The sequence below is a fragment of the Wyeomyia smithii genome, chromosome 2 (genome assembly GCF_029784165.1).
Source record: "Wyeomyia smithii strain HCP4-BCI-WySm-NY-G18 chromosome 2, ASM2978416v1, whole genome shotgun sequence".
In the NCBI taxonomy this organism is placed as follows: domain Eukaryota; kingdom Metazoa; phylum Arthropoda; class Insecta; order Diptera; family Culicidae; genus Wyeomyia; species Wyeomyia smithii.
In genome coordinates, this window is record NC_073695.1 from 57,960,197 (window position 1) to 57,986,212 (window position 26,016).

Here is a 26,016-nt window from a genome sequence, read left to right on the forward strand (position 1 = left end):
AAAATATTCTCTTTAACATTGATGAATACCATTCATTCTAATATAGTCAATTTTCTTCAATACGCGAAAAGGCTATACAAACCTAAATTGAGTACGATTTAGTAGAAGGCAAAGATTTCACATAGTAAAATTTTCCTGTAGTTACAAGTTCATGGAAAAAATAACGATAAAGAATCACAGCTTATAAACAAAAATGTATTTTCACAGAAAATTTAAAATGGACATGAGAAAAAACACAGTGTAGAGTTCAACAAAAAACAACGCATTTTATCTGTACACTGAACCTAATTCATATACCCTGCTATCTACCTCTACCGACACGTACAGAATTTTGTTGTCCCAGGTGGCGCAGCGTATTTGGCGGCACTTGTTCATATTATATTGAATTCCCGTTCAATCATATTGAATTCTGATATTTGCTACTATACGAAACAAGAAGAAGAAGACAATTTAAACGGCAATTCGATTGTGTTCCAGATCGCAAAACGATACCTACGCGTTAACCCAACACGCCCCACTGTGCGTCGACAGCGGCAATGTAGTCTTCACTTGGCTTGGTTCTACTGCACTGATAGACGAGGAGTGACCAGCGCTCTATTCATACATTCCTCGGTGCAGTACTGTTGCCTGTGCCAGCATGTTTTCCTTCAAGACATCAGATTTAATAACATTCTAACAGCAGAACGTAAAACTGTCTGATAGTGGAGGTGGTTACGAACTTTCCGAAAAAGCTTCACCTTCAAGACATCGAAATAGTCTAGGCTCATGAAAGCGAACATTAATTGACCTATTGGGACGGGGAGATTCTGTCAAAATTTTTTTGCCACTGCTATACAGGATATCACAGCAGGCAGTTGGTGTGTCTACTCATGAAATCTGTGCCAGGCGTAGTCGCATGTGATTGGTACATTGTTAGTGAAAATTCGACCTTGAAACTTTTATGAAATTTTCACTGTTTAACAATGAAATGATATCGATAACTGAGGAATCACAAAATTGTCCATCATTTTATCAATCTAACAACATAATGATTATTGTAATCCATCCTGTGGTTACATCAGTATTACCGTTTGAAATCTTTCATTCCAACGTTACTCCTTGGTTTTAGTTTCCGCAGAATGTTGCTCGATATAGTGCGGTTAGACGTAGTCCTACGTCAAAAACTTGCATTTTTAGAGATTCAAAAGTCAGGCGCCAATTTTACATTAAAATATGATTATCTCTCCAGGGTTAAATAATGTTGCCTTTCGATTGCTGAAAAAATATCTGAAAGTCAAATAGCTATTTGAAAGTTGCATTCATTTTGCGAATTATACTAATATTGTAATGTTATTATAACACTGAAATAATGGTCAATAGTTGAAAAATATAACATTTTTATCATGATTTAATCAATATTTAAAGCAGTCAATTCAATGAATTTGTTTTTTTTTTAAATTATTTTTGCATGTTATTATTACACTTAGCATTAAACTTCGATGTGGATACAATCATCATCTGAATCATTATACTTTTTATTATTATTTACTGAATTTATTGTAAATTTCTATCGAAAACCCGTGACTTCATTGCATATGATTTGATTCAAACATGCCCGTCTTCGCGATACACACCGATTAATCGAGCACAAGTTGAATGATTTATTTTTTGTGTAGGCAACTTGAATATTCAAGTACAATGAGAATATTCTGGCAACTTCACGGCTATTCATCGATGAACAGTGCGACGCATCGAATGAACATACGCTTAGCAGTCACGCGTATAAAAAGGGGAAGCTCGAATTTTCTAGCAACTTCGAAAAGCGAGAGCGTAGTGAACACTTGTACAATACGCGCGCCGTCTAGAATGAACACATGCATCGCACTCTCGCGTATAAAAAGGGGAAGCGTCTCCCGGATAGCATCCAATCAACCAAAATCAAGTGAGAAGTGAAAATCGCAAGTGTTATTAATCAGTGTTTAAAATTATTTAAACTCCAAATAAACGACATTTAAACAAGTGAATTGCTGCAAAAATGTCAGTTATTCCAATTCTGTTCCGTGACTGGTGGGAAGACTACTACGATATGCCACATTTCGGAAGCGGTCTCACAGCTGGTGACTTACTAACGGCCCTCACTTCAGCAGCAGCAACATGTTCGGCACTTCAACAGACTCGCCCACGAGTTGGTTACAATCGACCATGGCGTAACAGCAGCCTTGCCTCACATCAGGATACCAGATCTGCGGTCAATGTTGGCGATGATAAGTTCCAGATCAATTTAGACGTGCAACAATTTTCACCGAACGAGATTTCTGTGAAAGCAATTGACAACAGTATTCTGGTAGAAGCAAAGCACGAAGAAAAACAGGACGAACACGGTTACATCTCCAGACACTTTGTACGCCGGTATATGTTGCCTGATGGACATGACCCCGAAGGAATCGTTTCATCGCTTTCGTCAGATGGAATTCTCACAATCACTGCTCCGAAGAAATCACTTCCCGAACCAGAAGAACCCAGATCGATTCCCATAACACAAACTGGTCAACCGATGAAGAAGATAGTTGAGAAGCCGAAAGAGAAACAGTCTGAGAAGTCAGTTGAAAATGGTAAATGATTCCTACATAACCAAAGATGTGCATTTTTATAATAATAAGACTTTATGCTGGAGATATTATTAAAAATATCGAATAAACCTGTTTTGTTGAGCAATTAAACTGAAATCTCATTTGAAAACGTGATGACAAAAATGGAGTTTTCAAGGTACTTGTATTTCTATGCATATATTTGAATCTTACATATCTCCTTTAAAAATATGCTAACTTGAAAAATATTGGAAAAAGAAACTATAACTCTCCACACATGATGGGTGCATTCCACATAGAGGAAGAAATTTCCGTTTAAACTATACAAAAGTTTATACGCAAAGATACCCTGCAAACAAATTGGTTCATAAAACTCGCGCTCAACTCTGTTAAGTGAACCCTCATTTGGTAAAATATGACCATATAAGATGCATGAAATGCGCCTATGTGTACAAATCTAGAGGCCATATACGTACATTGTAAAAAAATGGTTACGATTCTGTATAACTTCGCAGGCTATCTTAAATGGCCTCATTTAAAACTTTAAATTGCATTTCATACCACTTAGAGGAATGTTGCATTTTACAATTTTATATGACACGTTGAATTGCTACATATATAACCTAATATTGCGTTTTAGAAGATTTAAATTTTATACGATATAAACAAACTCAAAGTTGCATCTCATCGAATTTCAAACTTGATATGCACATTTGAGCGATTTAGAATCAACATCCTTATACGACTTCTGGTTTGGTGAGTATTAGAAAGACAGCAGTTACAAAATATAAAAGGTCAGGTGATAAAAAAATGGAAATATGAAATGGTTGGAAAACATTTTGAGCCTTCTTCAAAGTGTTAACAGTCTGAAATTTTGACAATATAAATACGAAAAGAAATAAATTCTACCGGAGCAATGTCAGGCAATTTGTATCATTCGAATATTAGAGGATACACGATTCGATTGAAATAAAAACTGAGAATTTGTTTGAATTTGGCAGAGTTTCTAGAGTCCAAAACCTCATTTGAAATGTTCCATGAGGTTTGAGAGGAATATTGCTGATGTGAACAAAGGAACTTGAACCAGTTATGATCTGATAAATTAAATAATAAAATGAATAATAGAAAAACAAGGAGAAGAGTACAGTGATTTGATAGTTTATTTATTATTTCGTTCACAAAAATTAACAAAACTTTTCTTTATGTGCTTTAGCACTGAATTACAAATTTACTTCTCATTTTCTCCCGTCTGCGTCACCGGAATCGTTCTTTCATTCACAATACTACCGGTAGAAGACGGTGGTAAAGCCTTCTTCGGAGCCGTTATGGTTAGAATGCCGTCGGAGGAAAGGCACGATATGACATCCTTAACGTCGTGGCCAGCTGTAGTAGGAAAACATTGCAATTTAATTGTCGCACCAGTAGAACATTTTTTTTATCCTTTTGATGCTTACCTGGTAAAACATAGCGCCGCACAAAATGCCTCGAAACGAAACTATGTTCGTCCTGTTTTTCTTCATGTTTACCTTCCACAATTAAGTTGTTGTCAGTGGTTTTGACTGTGATCTCATTGGGACTGAATTGCTGTACATCTAGATTGATCTGAAATTTTTCACAATCGCTTGCCGTTGAAATACCATTGTTCCAATGGCCGAAGTGACTGCAATTAGCCCATGGACGGGCGAAACCCAGCCGTCGCAGGTCCTGCGGATGACAGCTAGTCATCGCCCGGAATTGATCATCGCTGAAAATTCCACTGCCAAAATGCTGGTCGAAAAGTCGGGAAGTTCGTCCGAACGGGCTGGGCCACCAGCCATCGTCCCACCAGTCGCGGAAGAATATCGGCACCAATGACATTCCACTATTTTTTTTCTACTAATTTTAAATTAAGTAAATTTAAGATGCTCAAAATTGTGATCAAAACCTAGAGTAATTCCTGTTTTCGACTGTTCGTTTGGTAGAGTACTGTTACAGATGATTCGCCGGCAATCGCTTTTATATAGTAAGTGCAGTTAATTTCGAAATGAGTAGTGGACATGCGCATTTTGAGCAATGCTTTGAATGTGTAAGTACTATAATGACTAAAGACTATTTACTAACAGTTGATATCACTTGGAATGAATTTTCGGGAATTGACAATTCACGCATAGGACGAACAAAATCGACGGCCTGTGGGAGATCAATACGATCTAAGTGCCATTCTTGTTGCTGTTTCCGATCTCTAGCATGAGAAGATCTTTTCCGTTCTGTGGGGGCGTAGGTTACGTACTTGAACTTCGCTGCAGTGCGGATCAGCCAATTAATTATGACTAATCTCTTTAAATAGTATACGAGTGTGCGCTGCTTAACTGAAGAAATACGAGTAGCAAAGAAAATAGAAAAGTAAACTGTTAATTTTCAAACAATGGTATTATCCATACCAATTTGGTCAATTTGTTGACTAATACGCAGCAAAGTATTTAAAAATAGTCAGAATAACATTATCAATCTACTCCCCAATTCCGTACGCTGATATTATAATGAATCATTATATTTTTTTTATAGTTATCGTTGCAATTGTATATCATAAATAATATAACAGATTTATGATTTAATTTTATTTTCTCTATTTTTTCACAACATGTGGGTTTAATATTGACTAGACAGAATTATAAAAGTATAAAAATCCTGACAATAAACAATAAATTAACACTTCATATTGTTCATATTGTTGAAGAGATATTGTATGTGATTAGATATGAAATTCTATTCTCCGGTCTGCAGACTGATCCGGAGTCTAGAGACGAAAGTTGCCAGGGTTTTCGAGCAACATGACGGATACAAAACGAAATTTGACTTTGTGAACGTTCGATCTATTAAGGATTTCATCATGAAAATATTTACATAAGGGTTTTCAACTACGGTAAGATATCCTGTAAAACCAAAGTCACCTTGTCCATGAGCCTAATCAGAGGAGGAGGTAAATTTGAACACTTGGAAGCTCTTGACATAATTGTTCGAGTCGCATTTGACAGCTCGAAGGAAGCAGGAATGTAGATCAGTGCTGCTAAAAGTAATTTTCACTAGCAAAATTGTTAAAAAAATTACAAGAGGAAAGAGGTGATAAAATGGACACCATACGCCATTTCTCAATTTTATCCCCAATTAAACACTAAAACCATGAGTCAATCGGACACAATAACTGAGCCACTAATGGTTGATACAAAAAAATTCAAAATCGTTAAAAATCTGTCCACGTGGTGTGTGGATGGCCCCTTAGATAACCCATGCTTACATACTGAAAAAATGTCAGCCAAATCGATTATGTAGACGCTAAAAAAACTTACCACCAGTTAGGTCCGATTTAGTGAGATCATTCACGCTTCCAGCTACCAACAACGTAATACTCACTTCAAATACACCTTAATTAATAGCCAAAATGGCCGGACACTTCACTATACTCTAAACATCCGAAAAAAAAAAAAATACGAAAATAATTAACTTTCGACCTTGCAGAGTAGGGTCTCCCGTCAATCTGCGTAAAAATCCACGAAAATTAAGGAATCGACACAGACACATTTGAATAATGACTACTAAATACTTTCGAAAAAGGCACTGCTATTCACGTTGGTTTTGCAGCTGGACTTCCAATAAGTGTTCTCCTAACAATTTTTGATGAACAGCTTAAGTACATTCGTTGTTATGGGGAGAGTCGTAGCCGCATGGTTACAGAGTCTGCTCTGACAAGCTGTCAACAGAGCTGCACATTTAACCACGGCAACGAGAATCGCTTCGCGACGCTATTCGCGCTTCCTATGTCATCGGCCTATGAGTGTCCCAGTTAGCGACTTCCACATTGTGTTTCCACGATGTTTTTTTCAATAACGCGATATTTTTAAGACGTTTTCTTAAATGAAGCGGTTTTCTTACAATGGTTTTCCAAGTTTTAACACCTTTTTTTTTGCATTGTATACGTACTCTTGTATAAAAATACTTCACTGTACTTCCCCAGTTTCTAGAAAGCTAAAAACGTAACGGGTTTCTCGTAAGCAAAGTGATAAGGTTTGCATCTGCAATAATTCAGACGCCTTCAAACTAGTGTAACTCTTGCAATATTCAAAGCGACTCTTTTCAGTAAAATGTAACTAGCTAGGAATCTATTTTATTTCTGTGTTGACTCATCACTGCGTCCAGAGACATTAGATCTATTGTGATATTGCCCAGGTGTTTCCTGTACTCCGCACTTTATATTATTGGCAGTATCACTATTGAAGTAAGTGATACGCTTATCATTCATATCCGTGCTCGTGTGTAAGTTTTTACCTTTCCGTTTCAAGCTTACTGCTCTACTTTACCAAGCCTCTGTCTATCCTAACAATATTGTCTAATTACAATTCCCTGGAGAGAACTTTCATACGTTACTCAGGGCAGTTTTATTATAACAGAGACTTATTTTCGTTATTAATCCTATAGTGCCTAAATTAGTTTTTAGACGGACTTCGAAAAAATCACTATGAAGTTCTTATTGAAGCTTTTTAGAGGTTCAACTGAAGACCGTATAAAGGCGGCACTGGGTACTAGAGGGTTAAACTCATGCTAAAATTCTTTGATGGCCTGATTCTACTAAGATTCGAACCCACGATCACCCGCTTATCAAAGCGGACTCTGTAACCTTGCGGCTGCGGAGCTCCTCCTAACTGGGGGTCTCTATGTTCGCCTACTTTGATATGTTTTGGCGTATCGTAAACAGTATCTAAAATGTCGACGAATGAAAACAACGTGCGCGGACGGATATTGTATAGCCGTACCAAAAATCCTCAGCTCTCGATACGTAAACTCACAAAAAAGCTTAATTTGCCCAAAACCACAGTCACGATATGTAGAAAAGGTTTTCCGAATGTTTAAGTGTAAAAAGGAAACCAAGAAGTGAAAAAAATATTGCTCTTGAGGATAGTGCTCTAGGTGAAGAAGATTAAACTGTGGCTCGAAAAGTAGGAATGTTACCAGGATTCGTTTAGAAATCACAGAAGTGTTCCGGTTTGAAGTCTTGCAAAGTCTGAAAAGTCCCCAACTGCGACGATTAAAAATGCGACTTAAAGTCAAAAACGCGTGCTCGAAAATTATATTGCGATTTAAAAAAAAAAAATCATGCGTCGTAAAGGACAAATGTTGCGGAAGACTTTCAACATCTTGGAGAATTGGCTTATTACATTGCCAGAAATGACGCCGAAGAATATTTCAGGACAAAAAAGATGACAAATTTCCAAGAAATATCTTGTTTGGCAAACATTTTATACCCGTGGAAGAAAAAGTTAATCATAGGTAAAATCAACAAGGAAATTTAGCAGAAGGAGTGTCTACAAAAACGATTGCTGCCTTTCTTGAAGAGTCATGATGTTAATCCTTTGGTTTGGCCTGTCACTATGCTAATACCGTGATGGAGCGGTACAAAGCCAATAATGTCCAGATTGTACCAAAAACCGCCAATTGGGCTCTGGTGATGCGAACGCTCTCCGGAAAGAAGCAGGATGTCAAAGATGATAAACATTTTCTTTAAATCTGGACCAAAGCTGTCAGGAAGTTCACCGAGAAGACAAGCGCAATGCACTTAGGGCAGGACACTATCATCGAGGGGGAGTATTTCGAAAAAATTGCAAATTAAGTTTTAAATTGAAAAAAAAAAAAGCAATGTTGGCAACACTTCAGAAAAAAAATTAACCACGTAGTTCGATTCTACACCTGAAACCCTTCAAAATGATATGTCAATATCTCCTGTAGCTCTTCAAAGTTCCGAGATATCCGCAAATTAAAAAAGGTGTTTTGCTGAATTCGCAAAAAGTGGAGGCAGTCCCATTGGCTGAGGTGTGCACCAATCTGTACAACACTTTGTATAAGCTTCGGCCCAAGTCGGCCCAGGCCCAGTCGATGTACGACTCTCAAATTTTGGTCGAAATCGGAGATGGTCGATGGACACTTGACATGGAATGACCCTATTGATATATTGCGAAATATTTCCAGTATTCAGAATTACGAAGTATTTGTCGTTGCATTTTTGGGCACCCTTTCTATTTATATCATAGCTCATAGAGCTTCCTACGCGAGATCTCACTAAAACAGGCTTGGTCGTGTAACCGTATAAAATAGATTTGTTTTCCACCAAAAAATCAGCTGATATTTGGGTTCGAAAAAAATTCACTAATGTATCCTTGTTTATTAGTGTTATCTGTATTAACAAACTTTGTTTCAGTGGAAAAACAGATGCGATAAACCTAAAAATTGGTTTTCAACTTGAATAAAAGTTCGGGTCAGGAAAAAAACTTATGTTATCCGCCAGCGTGTTGTTTGTTTGCAACCAACAAAAAATATGTATTAGTGAATTCGACCACTAATACTAGCGCAGATAGAAAGGTCTATTAACGTATTATTATCGTTGGAGGGTTGTCAATTGACAGATAAACAATAAATACCGAAATATATCTACTAATATCGAGTAATATCATCGAAATATTTTCCATTAAAATAATGGTATCTAGCCTCTAGGCAATGTACGAAATTTTCACATCAAAGGAAAAAAAGGATATTTTGTACGCGTGAATTTGTAAACCATTGCCCATAGTTATGAAAAATGTAAGAAGAAAAACGCTTTGTGAGTGTTTCATAACATTTTCTGGGTGTTCGGATTATTGCGGATATAAGCCTTACTTAGAGAGTAGAAAACAAGAAATTAGTACCAGACAAATTTTGTACCAAATACTTTTTTAAGAAATGGTTTTTATTTCTATTTCTGCTGAAGCATTTAAATAACTCATTTTTGCTAGTATCGATCATTTTCTTCCAACCGCCAGGACTTCTTAAACACGTTTCATGACATGCTTTTTAATCAATTTGATAGTGCAGTTTAAAATGTGGTCCATAAGCACTGTAATTGAAATAAACGCAAAATAGTGAAAAAGTGTGTAAACAGAGAAACCATGAGAACGTTTAAGAGTTCAAAAATCATAGAATTAGGAACCAAGTTTGTTATATTTTGTCAATGAGGTAAAAAACATACATACAAAATGTGTAATCTTGTATGGCTTCAAATCGTTTTACAAAAAATCTATGTTAATTTCGAATGACTCTACTAGGAGGAAATCAACGGTCGCGGTTAGGGTGTATGGAAAATCAATCTATTTTTAGCTAATATTCAAAATATCGCTCACACGTTGACTCAGTAAAAATAAAACGTAAACAACATCCACCAAGCGAATGCATCATAATCGCATCTTTGGTACTCAATCTAATGCATAGATATTTCAATACGTATCCGAATGAGACTTAAAAACCGGTAGCTGGTGAGCGGAGAATTTTGCGGCCGTAGCGAGAAAATGTCTATTTTCGAAAGAAGTTCGAAATTCTCAACAGTGTATCTTTCTTCCGTGTGATGAGAAAACTACCGGAAAACTTGCTCTGGTTGGAAAAATAGAGAGACTACTTATAAAAGTCGTCTGCTGGTAGCAAGGAAAACGCAGTCTTCTATTTCCCTTACGCGCTTGAGTAAGCGGCTTAGGCTAGAGATTTTCCGGTTTTCCACAGAACGGTGCTACACATCAGTATTTGTGCACGGTGAGTGAAAGTTGTTCGGCATATTTAGTGGCATTTGGATGATAAATGACGTTTAGAAATGTGAATTCAATTAACGCGAAAATATTTTGTCTGGTCTTGAGGTCGGATGGGTGTTTGATATAAAATTTTATTGCGCTTCAAAATGGAAATGATGACGAACGGTGTGAGAAAATGTGGAAAGTCTAACCAATGTGTATGACTCATACTTCTGAGCAGAAATAGTCGGTGACATCGTGTCACACAGAAACGCGTAGGTTGGTTTCCTACCTGTGTTGCGAAGGTGCTTCTAGGATTGGAAACCATGAATGTACATATATTGTAAAGAAAAGAAAATCGGAAAAGTTACCTTGCGTGAAAATTTACTAAATTAGTAATGCCTACGGCATGCTGTGAATAATCATTAAATAAAAGTACTTTAATACACGTGTTTATAATTTGAATTCGCAGATGTCTGTTGTTCCTATGATGTTCCGAGACTGGTGGGATGATTTTGATACTCCGTTCCGCACTTCGCGTCTTCTAGATCAGCATTTCGGCACCGGACTACGGTAAGTTATTTATTATATCCCGTGCTAGGAAGGAAAGCTCATTTGCTTTTTCATTTCTAGTGCTGATGATCTTTTTTCGTCCTTGTCTACGCGTACACCAACCTCACCGCTGCTCAGATCTGGCTACTATCGACCATGGCGAAACACGGCTCTTGCCCGGCAAGATTCCGGCTCAACGCTGAATCTGGACAAAGACAAGTACCAAATCATTCTGGATGTGCAACAGTTTACCCCGGAAGAGATCACCGTGAAGACTACCGAGAAGTACATTGTCGTCGAGGGAAAGCACGAGGAGAAACAGGACGAGCATGGTTTCGTATCGCGTCACTTCACCCGTCGCTACATGTTACCAAGTATTTAGTGTAGAATTTTTAAGCATACCAAACTATGACTAACGGCTAACCCATTTCCTGAACAGGTGGCCACGATGCAAATGACGTAGTCTCGACGCTCTCGTCCGATGGTGTGCTAACGGTGACGGCACCGAAAAAAGCTATAGCGGCGTCCAACCCCGAGCGCAGTGTTCCCATACAACAGACAGGCCAGCCGGCCAAGGAGCAAAGCGAGCCGAAGATCGATCATCCTTGAAGCTGGAGAATGACACCGCGCAGAAAACGCAAAGAAAAAAGTACCTTTATGCTTTTCATGGTTTCATTTAAGTAGTATTCAACAGATGCCTTTTAAGTTTCCTTTTTTGTGTAACTATTCAATGTACGATGCATGAAAGATGAGTAATAATTAATAAAATTAAACTTCCATTTTTATTCTAACAGTTTGAACATTATGACTGCTTCCTACATTGAAATTGCCGATATCTAAGCCATTATGAACCTATATCACCAAAATCTTATGGTTGCTTTGGATTAGACAGTCTCTTCATTGTTTTAAATTGATTCAATCGACAAGTTTGATACAATCGGAAAAAATCATCGAAGCAAACAAAGCGATAAGGCAGATCCATAAAAAATATTCGACCGTAAAGTAATACGGAATTTCTCAAAGCAGATTGAAATAAAAATGTTTGATTTTAACTTTTCAACATAAATGGTTTATTTGATAGTAACTTTGGTTGAGCAATCCTCAAATTTACATGACAAAAGCAAATGCATGAATTTAGTTACATAGGAAAGGAACTGATTACTTATTTTCATTTGGCTTCTCAGTTTGTTTCTCCTCCTTCGGCTTTTCCGTTATCTTCTTCATCGGTTGACCAGTTTGTGTGATGGGAATCGTTCTGGCTGCTTCCGGTTCGAGCAAAGCTCTCTTCGGAGCAGTGATGGTAAGAATTCCATCCGACGAAAGTGATGAAACAATTGCTTCAGGGTCATGGCCACTAGGCAACACGTAACGACGAACGAAGTGTCTCGAAATAAAGCCGTGCTCGTCTTGTTTTTCCTCGTGCTTTCCTTCCACCAAAATGCTATTGTCAATTGCCTTCACAGAAATTTCATTCGGAGAGAATTGTTGCACGTCTAAATTTATCTGGAACTTGTCACTGCCCATGTTGACTGTCGATCCGGAATCCTGACGTGAAGCAAGGCTGCTGTTGCGCCACGGTCGATTGTAGCCAACACGTGGATTGGTCTGCTGAAGCGCCGAACATGCTGCTGCAGCGGAGGTGAGAGCCGTTAGTAAATCATCGGCTGTGAGGCCACTTCCGAAATGTTGATCCATCAGCCGGGATGTCTGGAGAGGCGTATCCCAGCAATCCTCCCACCAGTCTCGGAACAAAATTGGTACGAGTGGCATGTTTACTGCACTTTACTTATTTGGTCTAGTTTACTTTCAATGAGAAATTTTCGAATATCGTATGAGATCGCTTGCGACTTTCACTTCTCACTTTCTGTCGTAGAATTGAATGCTGTTCGTGAGACGCTTCCCCTTTTTATACGTGAGAGAGCGATGTGTGAGTTCATTTGAAGCGCCGCACTGTTCATTGTTGAACCACCGCGAATGTGCTAGAATGTTCCCCTCGCGTACGTTATTGCTCTCTAGCGGCATGAAAGTGCTAGAAAATTCATTTTGCGTTACAAAACAAATGAATCATTCTGCTTGGATAGTGTGTGACAGGTAAGAAGCGGTTTTGAAATCTTGTAATTTTCCGTCGATTGATCTTGGGTTCGGAATCAATGAGTGGTGTATATTTTTTCGATGCATGATACTTTTATTATGATGGGAAGAATAAACAATATTATTTCGAAGTATTCAGTATTGATCATTTTTGATTTGAATTCTAATTCGCACACGTGTTTGACTCAGTAAACTGAATATTTTCTCGAGTGGGAAATTTTTTGAGACTCTAGAGTATTTTGTGCTTTACTCCAAGTATTGTCGGTCAGAAATCTTACTTAGCACTTTGGTTGTACAGAAAAACTATTTGAAAATGAATGGCAGGCTTGTAAAAAAATATACACCGTAAAAAACATTTACGGCTACTAAAAATCCAATGTATAAACTAAATTCTAATACACCAAGTAACGACAAAACTTTTGGTAAAAAATTCAGGGTGGAGAAATTAAAAACAAATTTTTCATTGAAGATCAAGTTTTTATAAAAATGATTCATTTCGATATTTTTCAAAATATTCGAATTTTAATGATTTTAAACAGTTCAGATGGTCGTTTTAAATCGAAAAGTTCATAATAATTTACTTGATGAATGTAGCCGTTTTAAAGTTATTTTAGGAGCCAGTTCGCGGGAAATGCAACCACCTCACACTGTTCCTAAAACTGCAAAACTGTGATCGAAATTCATTTGACACAAAAAAAATTGTTTTAGAGTCAAAGTGTCTTCAGTAAAGTTGTTTTTTTAGTTGTTCTTCATTTAATAGAAAGATGAAATTTTGCAATTAAACCACTTAACATTGAGAAACGAATTTTATTTTTCTCATTTTTTGGAATATAAAAATCCACTTCGTTCGGCAAAGTTATAGCACATTTTGAAAGAAATTACATTGTTGAGGACATCATACTTCTATCTTCCTATTTGAAAGGACTTTTCTGGAGTTTTCTGTACACCACCTCTAAAAATCAATTCAACTTTCTATAGTGATTGTCTACATTTTTTCATTGTTCTACATTATTGTTTGCTATAACGAAACAAACAATTTATTCGAAGGAAGTTTAGTTTCACCTCACATATCTCTTCTTCTTCTCACATTTTCGCTTAAATAATGCACTAATTTACGCTCATTACTTTTCCTCAAGAAAAAAAAAAAGATTTTGGAGCCGAAGTGTCGTTAGCAAAGTGGCTTTATCAATTATTTATCATTTTAAAGACGTTAGAATTTTGTGTTAATCTACCTAAAAGAGAGAAACGAATTTTATTTCTCCCATTTTCGCATATAAAATTCCACTTTCATGAATGAAGTTGTAGCACATTTTATAAGAAACAACTTTGTCGGAGACAACATATGTCTATCTGCCAATATAAATTAAATATTGTGAAGTGTAAATGTCCCTCAAAATCATTTTTTTAATATAACTTTTTAAAAATTTCGATGTTGTACAGTGTTATTTACTATAATATAACACGCAAATTCACCGGAAAAAGTTTTTTTATATCTTATATATTTATTTATTAAGTTATTTAGGATTTTTTCCTAATAGTGCACTAAATTATTCAAAGATAACTACGAAGAGAGAGATTGCAGATGGAAGCGAGAGACAAATGACTATATCTGGCTTGAAGGATGTTTTACTTATACCACAGACTAACAGACATAACACTTCGAACAAACTTTCAATCAAATCATCGTTACAATAATAACAGTACTTGACGATAGTAACACTAGCACTATCTGCTGCCATGTTCGCGCTGCCCCTTCTATTTCGACTTCAGCGCTACCGTACATGCATGTGTCACATTGGGAACCACAAAATATGTATGAGATTGCATGACAGCGCTTCAGACCGTGTTGTAGCGCGATGACTGTTATTCGATTAGAAATTGAAATGATCGTGTTGTGCGGCGATGGAGCTACGTTCCAGTGTTACGTCTGTGCTTATACTTTAATATAGAAATGGTTTTGTCTGCAGGTATTTGCTAATTTTTTAGATATCTGTTAGCAAATTAGTACATTGTTTGAACAAAAATCATCAATAATCAAAGAACTATTAGAGAAAAAATTTACTTTCTTTGATGAAATTGTTTGTTTCGTTATAGCGAACAACATTATAAAATATTGAAAATTTGTAGAAAAATACCTATCAAATGTTATTGAAAAAAATTTTTAGTAGCAATCTATAAAAAAAACTCCACAAAAATCCATTTAAATAGGAAGATAGATGTATGGTGCCTTCAACAAAGTTGTTTCTTATAGAATGTGCTACAACTTTGCCGAACAAAGTGAATTTTTATATACAAAAATGAGAGAAGTAAAATTCGTTTCACAGTTTTATGAGGAATAATCACAAAATTTCAACTTCTGTAAAATATTCATTCTGATCACGTTTTTGCATCTTTGCAAACAGTGTGACCTTTCTGAGGGACGTTGCTTTGATGTTTTCCGATTGGGCTGAAATTTTCTGCGTGTGTTTGTCTATCCAAGGTAGGAAGTTTAGCAAAATTTAAATTTTTTTCATCGTTCAGTGGGGTAAACCAGCCCTTGAAGATGATATGTCCAAAAACGTTCGAATCAAAAAAAGCTCAATAGCTTCTGTGATAGACTTGATGGATTTTTTTTTAAACTTGCTTCTAAGAATATAATCTCAACCAATTTTTCAAAAATGGGTAGATTTAGGGTAACTGAAAACGACCGTGCTAACTCTCACAATTTTTGATAACAAAATGATTTTACTGATGGGGGTGACATCCATGGAAAAAGGGGTGACACCCAAATTTTCCGCCCCGGGTGGCACCCGGTCATGCTACGCCACTGTTTAAGAATATTTTTATTTATGCACAACTTTGATGTCATTCTGATAGAATATGTATATTTTAACAGTAAATTAGTCTGTTTCGATTACTTTCTTTTGAAAAAATATTCTTGAGAGGGAAATAGTTGCCATAAATATATCAGCAGCTTTCTCTTAGATCAGAGCCAGTCGTTTCCCGTATACTACTTGCTTTAGTATCTCTCAACATTATTTTGAGAATATTTTTTTGAGTTATATACTATTTTGATACAGGGATATTAGCGTTATATCTCAAATAAATAATTTATTATTTACTCATTAGTATATTATCTGAATTTTTTTTTATATAATCGAATCGACAACATTTCATCTGCAAAAAAAAACAACGAAAAAGAAATCGTTCAAGCAGGTATACAAATATTCGGCTGTAATAAAAGTTGTTTACACGTTTGGTAAACAAATTCATTTCATTTTCGGCGCCCATTCGAACGTTCGAGCGAATTCTTTGCTTCTGCGTTGGCTCACGAACTTTCTAGCAGCTTTGGGACGCGAGAGCGCAATGAACGCTCGCACACGACGCGCGACTTTCCGAATGAACTCTCACCTCTCTGTTGCCCGTATAAATAGGGGAAACGTAGTTCGAGCAGCAATCAATTCCACAACAGCAAGTGAGAAGTGAAAATCGCAAACGTTAGCACATTCAAAAGTGTTCCAAATCGTTTTAAATTTTAGTGACACAGAATAAATCAGTGAATTAAAGTCAAAATGCCGCTCGTGCCAATTTTGTTCCGTGACTGGTGGGAAGACTGCTGGGACACACCACTGCGAACATCTCGGCTGATGGATCAACATTTCGGAAGCGGTCTCACAGCTGATGATTTACTCACGGCTCTCACCTCAGCTGCAACTCTCCAGCAGAATCGTCCTCGCTCGGGTTATAATCGATTGTGGCGCAACAGCAGCCTCGCGGTACCTCAGGATTCTGGATCTACGATTAACATCGGCGGTGATAAGTTCCAAATAAATCTAGATGTTCAGCAGTTCTCTCCGGAGGAAATTTCCGTCAAGGCAACCGATAATAGCATTTTGGTGGAGGGAAAGCACGAGGAAAAACAGGATGAACACGGATACATCTCCAGACACTTTGTACGGCGCTACATGTTGCCCAAGGGACACGATTCCGAGGCGATCGTTTCATCACTTTCTTCGGATGGTATTCTCACCATCACGGCGCCGAAGAAGGCTTTGCCAGAACCAGAAGGGGCCAGATCAATTCCTATTACACAAACTGGCGAACCGATGAAGAAGGTAACTGACAAGTCGGGAGAAAAGCCACCAACTGAGGAGGCGAGCAAGGATGGAAAATAGATTGATTGGATCCAAAGTTATGCATTTGGAAATGTGGTTTACCAGAATAACAATGCTACCTCGATATAAATATTGTTCGTTCCTAAATATGCCAAATAAAGTTTGAAAAGTTCTGTTAAAATTTTCCATTGATTACTGTTTTTCGAAAGAAACTGGCCAAACCTTTTTTTTCAGGGTCAAACAAAGAACACCGTAAAGCGAATTTCACTCATCAATCTCTTTATTGTAGAATTAGATTTCTACGACTTTGTTAGTTTTTATTCTCTTCTCTTTTTGCATTGATCTCTTTTCCTATTTACGCGCGTACATTAGCACAGTGTTAGTGTTTTCAGATTCAATAGAACATCTAGCGTTTATTCCGGAATTAGACTATTGTTGCTATTATGAGAGTTGTTTTTGTTCTCCCCGGTTGGATCGAATTTTTGCTACTCTCTTGCCTTTGCCTTTATTAATCTGTTTTAATTTAATTTAAATATTAGGCTCTAGTGTTTACGATGATTCTTTTCTAAATGTATATTTATGTTTTCTTGTAGTTGTTCAGCTGCTTATGTTGACAAACAAATCATATTGTTTTGTTTCACCGTACTTTCTACTACATTTTTTGGGTGTCTATATATATATATATATATATATATATATATATATATATATATATATATATATATATATATGACTTACAATCAGTTAACATCGTTATTGTTTTTGTATAGATTGAAAAAAAAAACCATTCTCTCTCGGTTCAATCTCATCCACTGGTACAGTAATGACATTTAATCAAGTGTGTAAAAGTGATATGGCCAGCATATCAGAGAAATAGTGTATTAGTTTTAGTCTAGCACAAACATAAACACGAACACACACATTTTTTTTAAAGTTTAGTTGGTTCAAGTCGTGGTTTGTTTGGTTCAATCAACGTTTTCCTGTTCTGCAGGGAATCCTTTTGTGCCCGCCCGCAGTTCGTTCGGAGCGATGATCATATTAAAACATCAATTTGTGTATGTGTGTGTTTCGCGTGTATACACAGTAAAATGTATCCTTTCTAATGGTTACTTTTTTCTACTATACAAGAACGTTCCACAAAGTTAGTGAAACCATTCTTTTTTCGATTGTGAAGACGATATCGGGAATAGTAAATAGTAACGTTACATTTATTCCTAGCTAGACGATTGGAGAAAACAGCAACCAGCTTTCGTACTTTAAAGGGTGTACGAACATACCGAGATTGGGTTTTCGTTATCTTTTACAATTTCCATCTAAATTGGCTCAACCTTTGTCGGTGTCTTTCGGGGGTTTTATCTATAGTGGGGTTTCCAAAAACACTAATTAATTGGTTGGGTAAGCCACTGAATACAATTTTCTTTTGTCTACAGTATAAATTTGTCTCGACCCTGCAAACATTGATTTAGCTTCACATTTGTGTTATGATTCGCCTTATAGTCTTTATGGTAGCACAGTTCGAACCATTTATTAAACTGCAAAATTAAATTTGTTAATCTTTACATTCGGTTTATTTTTTCGTTAGACACATACTTCGAAGAGAGAAGAGGTGCGGTAAGAACATTGTGAAACATTTATGGTTGTTGTGTGGATTCTATGACACTTAGTATAATTCACTCACAAATCTATAGTAGCTTTGAAAAAAATCTGGAAGACAACGAGAACGTTACTACAGTTCTCGGGTAGTTTCGATGAAATACAAAAAGAATTCAAAATCAAAACAGATAAATGAATAGGACTTTGTGTACCTTTTCGTTTGCTACGATCCTGAATCACAACAAGAGCTTTATAGGATCTGCATTATTTCCAACTGATTTAATATCACGCGGCTAGACTCAGAATGTGTTCTTCGCGGAAGCCAAATACATCAAAATTATTTCAAGAGCATAAAATATTGAATTGAATTCTCAGAAAAAATCTTTTACTAGCGTTTCTAAGTTGTTTGCCAAATTCTATCTCCGCCACAAAATTTTAATACCGATAGAATCTTCCGCACGTACACTCTTGTTGCGTGTCAAACTTTTTCTGTTGTAAGGCAGTAGAAAGTTATGTTTTGCTTCAGACAATTTTCCACTCCATCTTCCTGTTGTCTGGAACCGAGGACCGTAAGCATGTATCATTATGGGCCTTCCAATTTATCGAAGAAAACTACCCGACATCAGCAAGCAAAAAAGAGCTCACAAGAAAAGTTGGCTCCAGGGAATCTATGCTTGGAAATATAATTTTCTTCTCCTGGCACAACTTTTAACCACCAAATGTGCTTTAATGAGTTGGAGAAAAAATAAGACTAAAACATTGCTCGCGCTGCGATATCGACAAATGCCTATCAAATATATATGTTTAGATACATGTATGGCTGCTTTAATTGAACAAACCGAATCTGGGAAGGGACTTTCCAGACACTCGAAGCTTCTTTTTTCTGACGTACCTACGGGAGTTCTTCTATCGAGGACGAGCCGGCCGCCTCGGCGTTGAGCGTGAGCTGCATCCGCTTGATGTCGTTCAGCGTGTTTATGCCCTGCTCTTCGAACAGCTTCCATTTGGAGTAGTTGTGTTCCATGTAGCGAATGATTTCGGGCATATCAATGAAACCTAAAATAGTGACAAATGAGAAATCGAAAAGCAAAACTCTACGCTCCACTTACTGTTCCATGCATCCATCATGTCGTGAATGATATATTCGATAAATCCGATCTGACTCTTGGAAATGCTGCAAGTCGTCCGGTCAAACATAGGCATAACAATCGGCAAATTTCTTCGCTTTTCCTCGTCCGTTTGGGTGAAGTACTCCTCCGCAATTCGGCGGGCCCATTCGACGCAGAATTTCAGCGGTCGGGTTGGATTGCTGACGTCGGCACACTTGATTAACATCCTTCGCACTAGAACCTGGTTCTCGTCGTTCTCGTGCGATGAATCCCTGCCGTCCACGTCCGTTCCGAACACACTCACAAACTTGGCCAAGTGTTCAAAGTGTCGGGTCATCTCCGTGGCCAGGATCATGTCGACGATAATTTGACGAGCTAGTTTGTACATTTCTCGGTCAAGATTTTTGAAGATATTGACCTTGTCATCGTCTGGGAAAGAAGAATGCTATGAATGATTGTTGGAGGTTATGAAGCAGTCTAGGGTACTAACTAAGCGTCAACTTGAAGGTAGTTGCCGCGTGGTGTGATTCTAGTACGCAATTGTCGTTGTACAGCAGAGCCAGCTCATGGTCGGAGTTACACAGGAATGCCGACGAGCGACCGGGGTGCTCAATGTCATGGGTTGCTGCCGCTATTAGAGCGGTGGCTTCGTCCATCCGGTCCATCACCTTGATCTCGCGGGTGGCCAACTGTTGCAGATAGCACGCTGTCGCCTGTTGGAAATGACATGAGTTTGATTTTTAATCTTGCTTATGGTGAATGAAAAAATAAAAATAAAAACAGGATGCCTTCTATTCTGCTACCTAGTGCTTGGGAAGACAGGAAAACTGTCTGACTAAGTATCCCGTATAACATTCATTAACTGAACATGCACCTCCATCAGCGAGATTCAGTGTCACGAACAGTAAGCTTGTGTATAATACCTGTCACGCGTTTGCTGTCAGGAAAATTGATTGATGTTTGCGGAACAATAATGCATGATGCTTGGTTCCGTGTATGATAATGATTGATATGAAAAATTAACGTAGGCGATGGCATAATACAGCTTTTTTAAAATTTATTACATTTTGGTTCAATCGATCCATCAAAATTTGCTTTATTATTATTTTAGAGAACAACACTTAGACTATTATTTCGATGTTGGATTGAAACACGTTATTTAATAATTCTTTTGACATTTTCTAGTCCACTGCGCACTGTGGTCGATGAGAAAATCTTTGCGAAACGCTTATCGAAGACATCCTTTCATTCTTTAATAGCTTTGTATTACTTTCGAATATTGGACAGATTCTGTAATTAATAAGATCAAATTTTTCAACATAACAAAATTTAGATAGCTAATGTACATAATAAACTTAACTAATGTACATAATAAACTTCTACAAAAGATTAAAAGAGTAATCAAATTAAGGCATACACTTCAAAATACGTAAAATATTTTTATTATTTCAACAATATCAAAGTTACTCAAAAAAAAAAACTTATCAGAGGTTACAGAAAAAAAACCATTAAACAAGCTGAAACAATATTGATGGATTTTTAGTATACAAAATGTTTGTAGAGATATCTACATACGTAGCACGCTAACTTGTCCATGAAATTAACCATACTAAGTAATTCAAAAATAAAAAATATGTTTCAATTTTGATATGTTAGTTTATATTTTATTTCGATTTGGAAAAATTATGCATAGATATTCTTATGGGCTGAAGATGTCAATTTGTGCTTTGTTTTATTTTTTAATGATTATGATGACGATTAATGATGATTACAGACAGTTTTACATTTTTGTTCGAACGGTGTGACATCTGTGGCAAAATTGCAAAAAATAATTTGGTCTCTCCGAAGGAACAATACGCCGTAAAAAAATTTCTTCTAAAACAAGAAAATAAAAAACCGAAATTCTAAAAAAAAATAATTGGTCTTCGGCAAAGTTATAGACAACTAGCTGACCCGGCAAACTTCGTCCCGCCTATTTTAGTGTTTAATTTAATAATTTTAAACATTTCAAATTTATTGATTCCTTGCGATTGGATTATATCGTTTAAAAATAATTGGTTTTATCGGAATGGCAACATCCTCATCTTTTGGCTTTTGTACATGACCTCTATTCCGGATATATATTGGGTGCATTTCAGTTATTTTCGTTGTTTTCCAGAAACTGAAAGTGGTCATCTTCTAAATCAAAATGGTGTCCAGGGTCAATGCTTGGCTTCTTTACATCATTTCTATTACGGACTTATCCATATGTAGGAGTATTCGGTTATTTGCGGATGTTTTCCAGAAGTTGCCATTTTTCAATTCTAACTGTTGTCTGAGGTCAATTTATAGCTCCTTGCATCATTCTGGATCCGGTGATCCGGAACCGTAAATCGCCATCTTGGCTTTAAAAATGGCATTTGGAGACAATTTCTGGTCCCTGAACGTCATTCTGGTTTGAGAAACACCCATATTGGGTGTTATTTGGTCATTTTGGCTGTTTTCCAGAAACCGGATGTCGCCATCTTCGAATTCAAAATGGTGTCTGTGGTCGATTCTAGCTCCTGTGTATCATTCTGGTTCCGAAGATACTCATTTTGTATGGAAATCGGCTATTTTTGGTTTTTTAGAAACCGGAAGTTGCCATCCTACAATTCATAATGGTGTCTGAGGTCAATTTTCAGCTTAATTCTCGTTCCTGAGATACTCATATTGGGTGGTATTTGGTCACTTTAGGCTGTTTTCCGGACACCGGAAGTCGCCATCTTGGATTTCAAAACAATTTTGGCCCTCCGTGCGTCAATCTGGTTAAAGAAACGCTCATATTGAGTGGTATTTAATCATTTTAGGTGTTTTCCAGACACCGGAAGTCGCCATCTTGCAATTCAAAATATTGTCTGAGGTCGATTTTTGGCTTCAGTGGTCGATTTGTGGCTTCAGTGCATCATAGCAATCCCGGAAATACCCATATTGGGTGGTATTTGGTCATTTGCCGCTGTTTTTCGGGAACCGGAAGTCGCCATCTTGGATTTCAAAATGGCATTTGGGAACAATTTCTGGCCTCCGTGCGTCAATCTGATTAAGAAAACGCTCATATTAAGTGGTATTTGATCATTTTCGGCTGTTTTCCAGACACCGGAAGTTGCCATCTTACAATTCAAAATGTTGTCTGAGGTCGATTTGTGGCTTCAGTGCATCATAACAATCCCGGAAATACCCATATGGTGTCGTACACAAATTACGTAACGCTAAAAACCTAGATTTCAGACCCCCTTCCCCTTATGTAACGATAAGTAACGTTAGATATGACTCCCCCCTAAGGTTAGGGGCCATCCACATACCACGTGGACAGCTTTGGGGGGGGGGGGTTTGCTAATGTCCACGGTCCATACAAAATTTTTAGAATTTATATGTGCAGTTGTCCACGGAGGCGGAGGGGGAGGGGGGGGGGTCAAAATCGTTAAAAATCTGTCCACGTGGTATGTGGATGGCCCCTTACGTAACGCTGGACAACCTGTCCCCCCCTCCAAATTTGCAATTTTGATCAAACATCTCAGTTACGTAACGGGCTCAACAACCCCCCACCCCTCCCCCCTATGTAACTTTAAGTAACGCGGACTTATCCCGCCTCCCCCCCCACCCCTCTTCATCCGTTACGTAATTAGTGTACGACGCCTATTGGGTGGTATTTGGTCATTTGCCGCTGTTTTTCAGAAACCGGAAGTCGCCATCTTGGATTTCAGAATGGCATTAGGAGACAATTTTTGGCCTCTGAGCGTCATTCTGGTTGAAATGGTCTGGTTCTGGTCTGAGGTCGAATTGTGGCTTCAGTGCATCATAACAATCCAAGAAATATTCATATTGGGTGGTATTTGGTCATTTTCGGCTGTTTTCCAGATACCGGAAATCGCCATCTTACAATTCAAAATGTTGTCTGAGGTCGATTTGTGGCTTCAGTGCATCATAACAATTCCGGAAATACCCATATTAGGTGGTATTTGGTCATTTGCCGCTGTTTTTCGGAAACCGGAAGTCGCTATCTTGGATTTCAAAAAGACATTTGGGAACAATTTCTGGCCTCCGTGCGTCAATCTGATTGAAGAAACGCTCATATTAAGTGGTATTTGATCATTTTCGGCTGTTTTCCAGACACCGGAAGTCGCCACCTTACAATTCAAAATGTTGTCTGAGGTCGATTTGTGGCTTCAGCGCATCATAACAATCCCGGAAATACTCATATTGGGTGGTATTTGGTCATTTGCCGCTGATTTTCAGAAACCGGAAGTCGCCATCTTGGATTTCACATTGGCATTAGGAGACAATTTTTGGCCTCTTAACGTCAATCTGGTTGAAGAAACACTCATATTGGGTGTTATTTGATCATTTTCGGCCGTTTTCCAGACACCGGAAGCCGCCATCTTACAATTCGAAATGTTGTCTGAGGTCGATTTGTGGCTTCAGTGCACCATAACAATTCCGGAAATACCCATGTTTGGTGGTATAAGATCATTTGCCGCTATTTTTCAGAAACGGGAAGTCGCCATTTTGGATTTCAAAATGGTATTTGGAGACATACCAGAAGAAGGAAGAGTGTCGAAACATTATGGACATGATTGTTACACCTAAAAACATTCACCTGCTAAATTTGGTTATATTTGCTTGATTGGTTCTCGAGCTGTGCGTAATTTGAGTTTCGTTTGTATGGGACCCCTCCCTTTTTTTCCGTGTTGGGTATTTTATCACTGCGAACAATTTTTTGATCTTTTTTATGGTGTTTCGGCTTGCAGTCTTCTCTTAAAAGATCAAAACAGAAGTTTGTCTACTGTCCTACGTTTCGGCTGAGTGTATTAAGCCTTCTTCCGGGAATTACTGTATAAAACATTTTAACAATTTAGTGTGAGGAGTGTATAGGCGTTGCGTGTACTTACTAGGTTTCTGTCTATCGTCATTAACTGTAATATTTCTACGTGTAAGCGTCCTGTTATGTACATCAAAGGTGTTTGATTGTTCTATGTGCTTTTGAAAAATAAACTTTTTTGTATGGTTTTTAAAGTTCACTATACTTTACTGCTTCGGCGTGTTGTCACTACTCTTGTGGGTATTACTGTAATCTAGTTTATGCTGTTTACTATCTGTTGCTGTTTGTTTCTGTGTTTGTCTATTGCATGCAAGATGCCAGCGAATGTAGCATTTAGTCCGTCTACGTCGGTGCGTTTGTTGACTGTGGATGTGTCGTTGTAGATCCATACCATCTCGAGCAAGCTCAGAGATGATTTCCTGTGTGTGAAGTCCAATATTTTGGTTTCGGTAAGGTTAAACCGATGACGCTCGTCGATACAATGGGAGATGAGTGCTGTTTTCTCTCTGAGAGAACGTATTGCGGGGTAGCCGAAACGTAGGACAGTAGACAAACTTCTGTTTTGATCTTTTAAGAGAAGACTGCAAGCCGAAACACCATAAATTTGAAATCGTTACAGTCGAAATAGACCTCGAATTTTTTGATCTTTTGTGATATATGCCCTTTTTAATTTTGCTAAGTCAGGATAACGTACCACTATTGGAAGTGGCCGTCATGATATGACCAATAGCATTAGTCCAGTCTGGTATTACACTTCGCATGAAGCGAATAACCGTACTGGGAGTTGTTCTCCAGATTTCAGAGGGTTCTAACAGCCCCCTATTGAAGAACTTATGTCTTTTATTAATATTTGCCGGACATCGGCATAACAGGTGTTCCGAGTCTTCTTTTTCCATGACACATAAGCGACACGTATCATCTTGAAGTTTTTTCATAAGCTTCAAGTGATTACGGCTCGGACAATGCCCTGTTATTAGACCAGTATATGTGCTTAGATCTTTCTTTGAAAGCTCCAGTATTTTGCGAGTCACAGGACCGTTCGGTGTTATAAACCACTTTGACTGCCTACCAATGGAAGTATTTGTCCAGTTGGACTCCACCTTCGAAATTTCCCATGCTTTCAGCTCCATTTTAAGTGAAGAAGCGGATAAGCCACAGAAAGGTTCTGGTCCTATGTACTGATGAGACGATCCAAGTCTCAGTCACAGTGACCAGGAACCCAATATAAATTTACTTGATTATTGCAACCCAGTGTTTGAAGTGATTGAGAACACTCCCAAACAAGTTTTGATGTGCATGTTGCAGACTTCAGAGCATTTAAAGCTGCTTGACTGTCGGACATGATGCAAATGTTGGAGTGTCTTTATTTCCTGCGTAGGCATATAACAGGACATTCTAGTATAGCTTGGACTTCGGCTTGGAAAACGGTTGGCCATCGACCCATCGGAATTGATAGATCTACTCCTGGGCCTGTTACTCCTGCTCCCACTCGATCGTTCATTTTTGAACCATCTGTGTAAAAAACAATTGATCCCGGACGGAGATCGGGACCCCCGCACCCCTCCCTTATAGAAGAGAGAGGGGTGTCAAACCATTATATTTGTTGCCCCCAAA

General features: G+C 37.8%; 6 protein-coding genes across 16 annotated transcripts in view; 3 read left to right on the forward strand and 3 right to left on the reverse strand.

The window, feature by feature from the left end:
• Positions 1–1,917: 1,917 nt before the first annotated feature.
• Positions 1,918–2,764, forward strand: LOC129723210 (protein lethal(2)essential for life-like). Its single transcript, XM_055677267.1, has one exon. The coding sequence runs from the start codon at positions 2,015–2,017 to the stop codon at positions 2,597–2,599; it is 585 nt and encodes a 194-aa protein (XP_055533242.1). The 5' UTR covers positions 1,918–2,014; the 3' UTR covers positions 2,600–2,764.
• Positions 2,765–3,709: 945 nt separating this feature from the next.
• Positions 3,710–4,545, reverse strand: LOC129723211 (protein lethal(2)essential for life-like). The gene is made up of 2 exons (XM_055677269.1): positions 4,022–4,545; positions 3,710–3,950 (listed from the first exon to the last, which is right to left on the reverse strand). Exons 1-2 carry the CDS (start codon positions 4,422–4,424, stop codon positions 3,796–3,798), a joined length of 558 nt encoding a protein of 185 aa, XP_055533244.1. The 5' UTR covers positions 4,425–4,545; the 3' UTR covers positions 3,710–3,795.
• Positions 4,546–9,994: 5,449 nt separating this feature from the next.
• Positions 9,995–11,478, forward strand: LOC129723216 (protein lethal(2)essential for life-like). The gene is made up of 4 exons (XM_055677287.1): positions 9,995–10,151; positions 10,599–10,699; positions 10,760–11,052; positions 11,118–11,478. Exons 2-4 carry the CDS (start codon positions 10,599–10,601, stop codon positions 11,285–11,287), a joined length of 564 nt encoding a protein of 187 aa, XP_055533262.1. The 5' UTR covers positions 9,995–10,151; the 3' UTR covers positions 11,288–11,478.
• Positions 11,479–11,719: 241 nt separating this feature from the next.
• On the reverse strand, positions 11,720–14,123 carry LOC129723214 (protein lethal(2)essential for life-like). Its single transcript, XM_055677285.1, has one exon. The coding sequence runs from the start codon at positions 12,446–12,448 to the stop codon at positions 11,837–11,839; it is 612 nt and encodes a 203-aa protein (XP_055533260.1). The 5' UTR covers positions 12,449–14,123; the 3' UTR covers positions 11,720–11,836.
• Positions 14,124–16,160: 2,037 nt separating this feature from the next.
• On the forward strand, positions 16,161–17,044 carry LOC129723215 (protein lethal(2)essential for life-like). The gene has a single exon (XM_055677286.1). The coding sequence runs from the start codon at positions 16,321–16,323 to the stop codon at positions 16,921–16,923; it is 603 nt and encodes a 200-aa protein (XP_055533261.1). The 5' UTR covers positions 16,161–16,320; the 3' UTR covers positions 16,924–17,044.
• Positions 17,045–17,125: 81 nt separating this feature from the next.
• Positions 17,126–26,016, reverse strand: part of LOC129723213 (high affinity cAMP-specific and IBMX-insensitive 3',5'-cyclic phosphodiesterase 8) — a 202,008-nt gene continuing 193,117 nt past the window's right edge. For all 11 annotated transcript variants that reach the window (XM_055677277.1, XM_055677276.1, XM_055677275.1 and 8 more), the window contains 3 exons: positions 20,056–20,278; positions 19,566–19,994; positions 17,126–19,512 (listed from right to left, as the gene is read on the reverse strand). In XM_055677277.1, coding sequence (XP_055533252.1) covers positions 19,349–19,512; positions 19,566–19,994; positions 20,056–20,278 — 816 coding nt within the window. In that variant the 3' untranslated portion in view covers positions 17,126–19,348. The remainder of the gene's footprint in view (positions 19,513–19,565; positions 19,995–20,055; positions 20,279–26,016) is intronic.

Coding starts and splice junctions, on each gene's coding strand:
- LOC129723210 (XM_055677267.1), top strand. CDS start 2,015: ATGTCAGTTATTCCAATTCTGTTCCGTGACTGGTGGGAAGACTACTAC.
- LOC129723211 (XM_055677269.1), bottom strand. CDS start 4,424: ATGTCATTGGTGCCGATATTCTTCCGCGACTGGTGGGACGATGGCTGG. Junction 3,951..4,021: donor GCGGCGCTATGTTTTACCAG/GTAAGCATCAAA, acceptor TTCCTACTACAG/CTGGCCACGACGTTAAGGAT.
- LOC129723216 (XM_055677287.1), top strand. CDS start 10,599: ATGTCTGTTGTTCCTATGATGTTCCGAGACTGGTGGGATGATTTTGAT. Junction 10,700..10,759: donor CATTTCGGCACCGGACTACG/GTAAGTTATTTA, acceptor TTTCATTTCTAG/TGCTGATGATCTTTTTTCGT. Junction 11,053..11,117: donor CCGTCGCTACATGTTACCAA/GTATTTAGTGTA, acceptor TTTCCTGAACAG/GTGGCCACGATGCAAATGAC.
- LOC129723214 (XM_055677285.1), bottom strand. CDS start 12,448: ATGCCACTCGTACCAATTTTGTTCCGAGACTGGTGGGAGGATTGCTGG.
- LOC129723215 (XM_055677286.1), top strand. CDS start 16,321: ATGCCGCTCGTGCCAATTTTGTTCCGTGACTGGTGGGAAGACTGCTGG.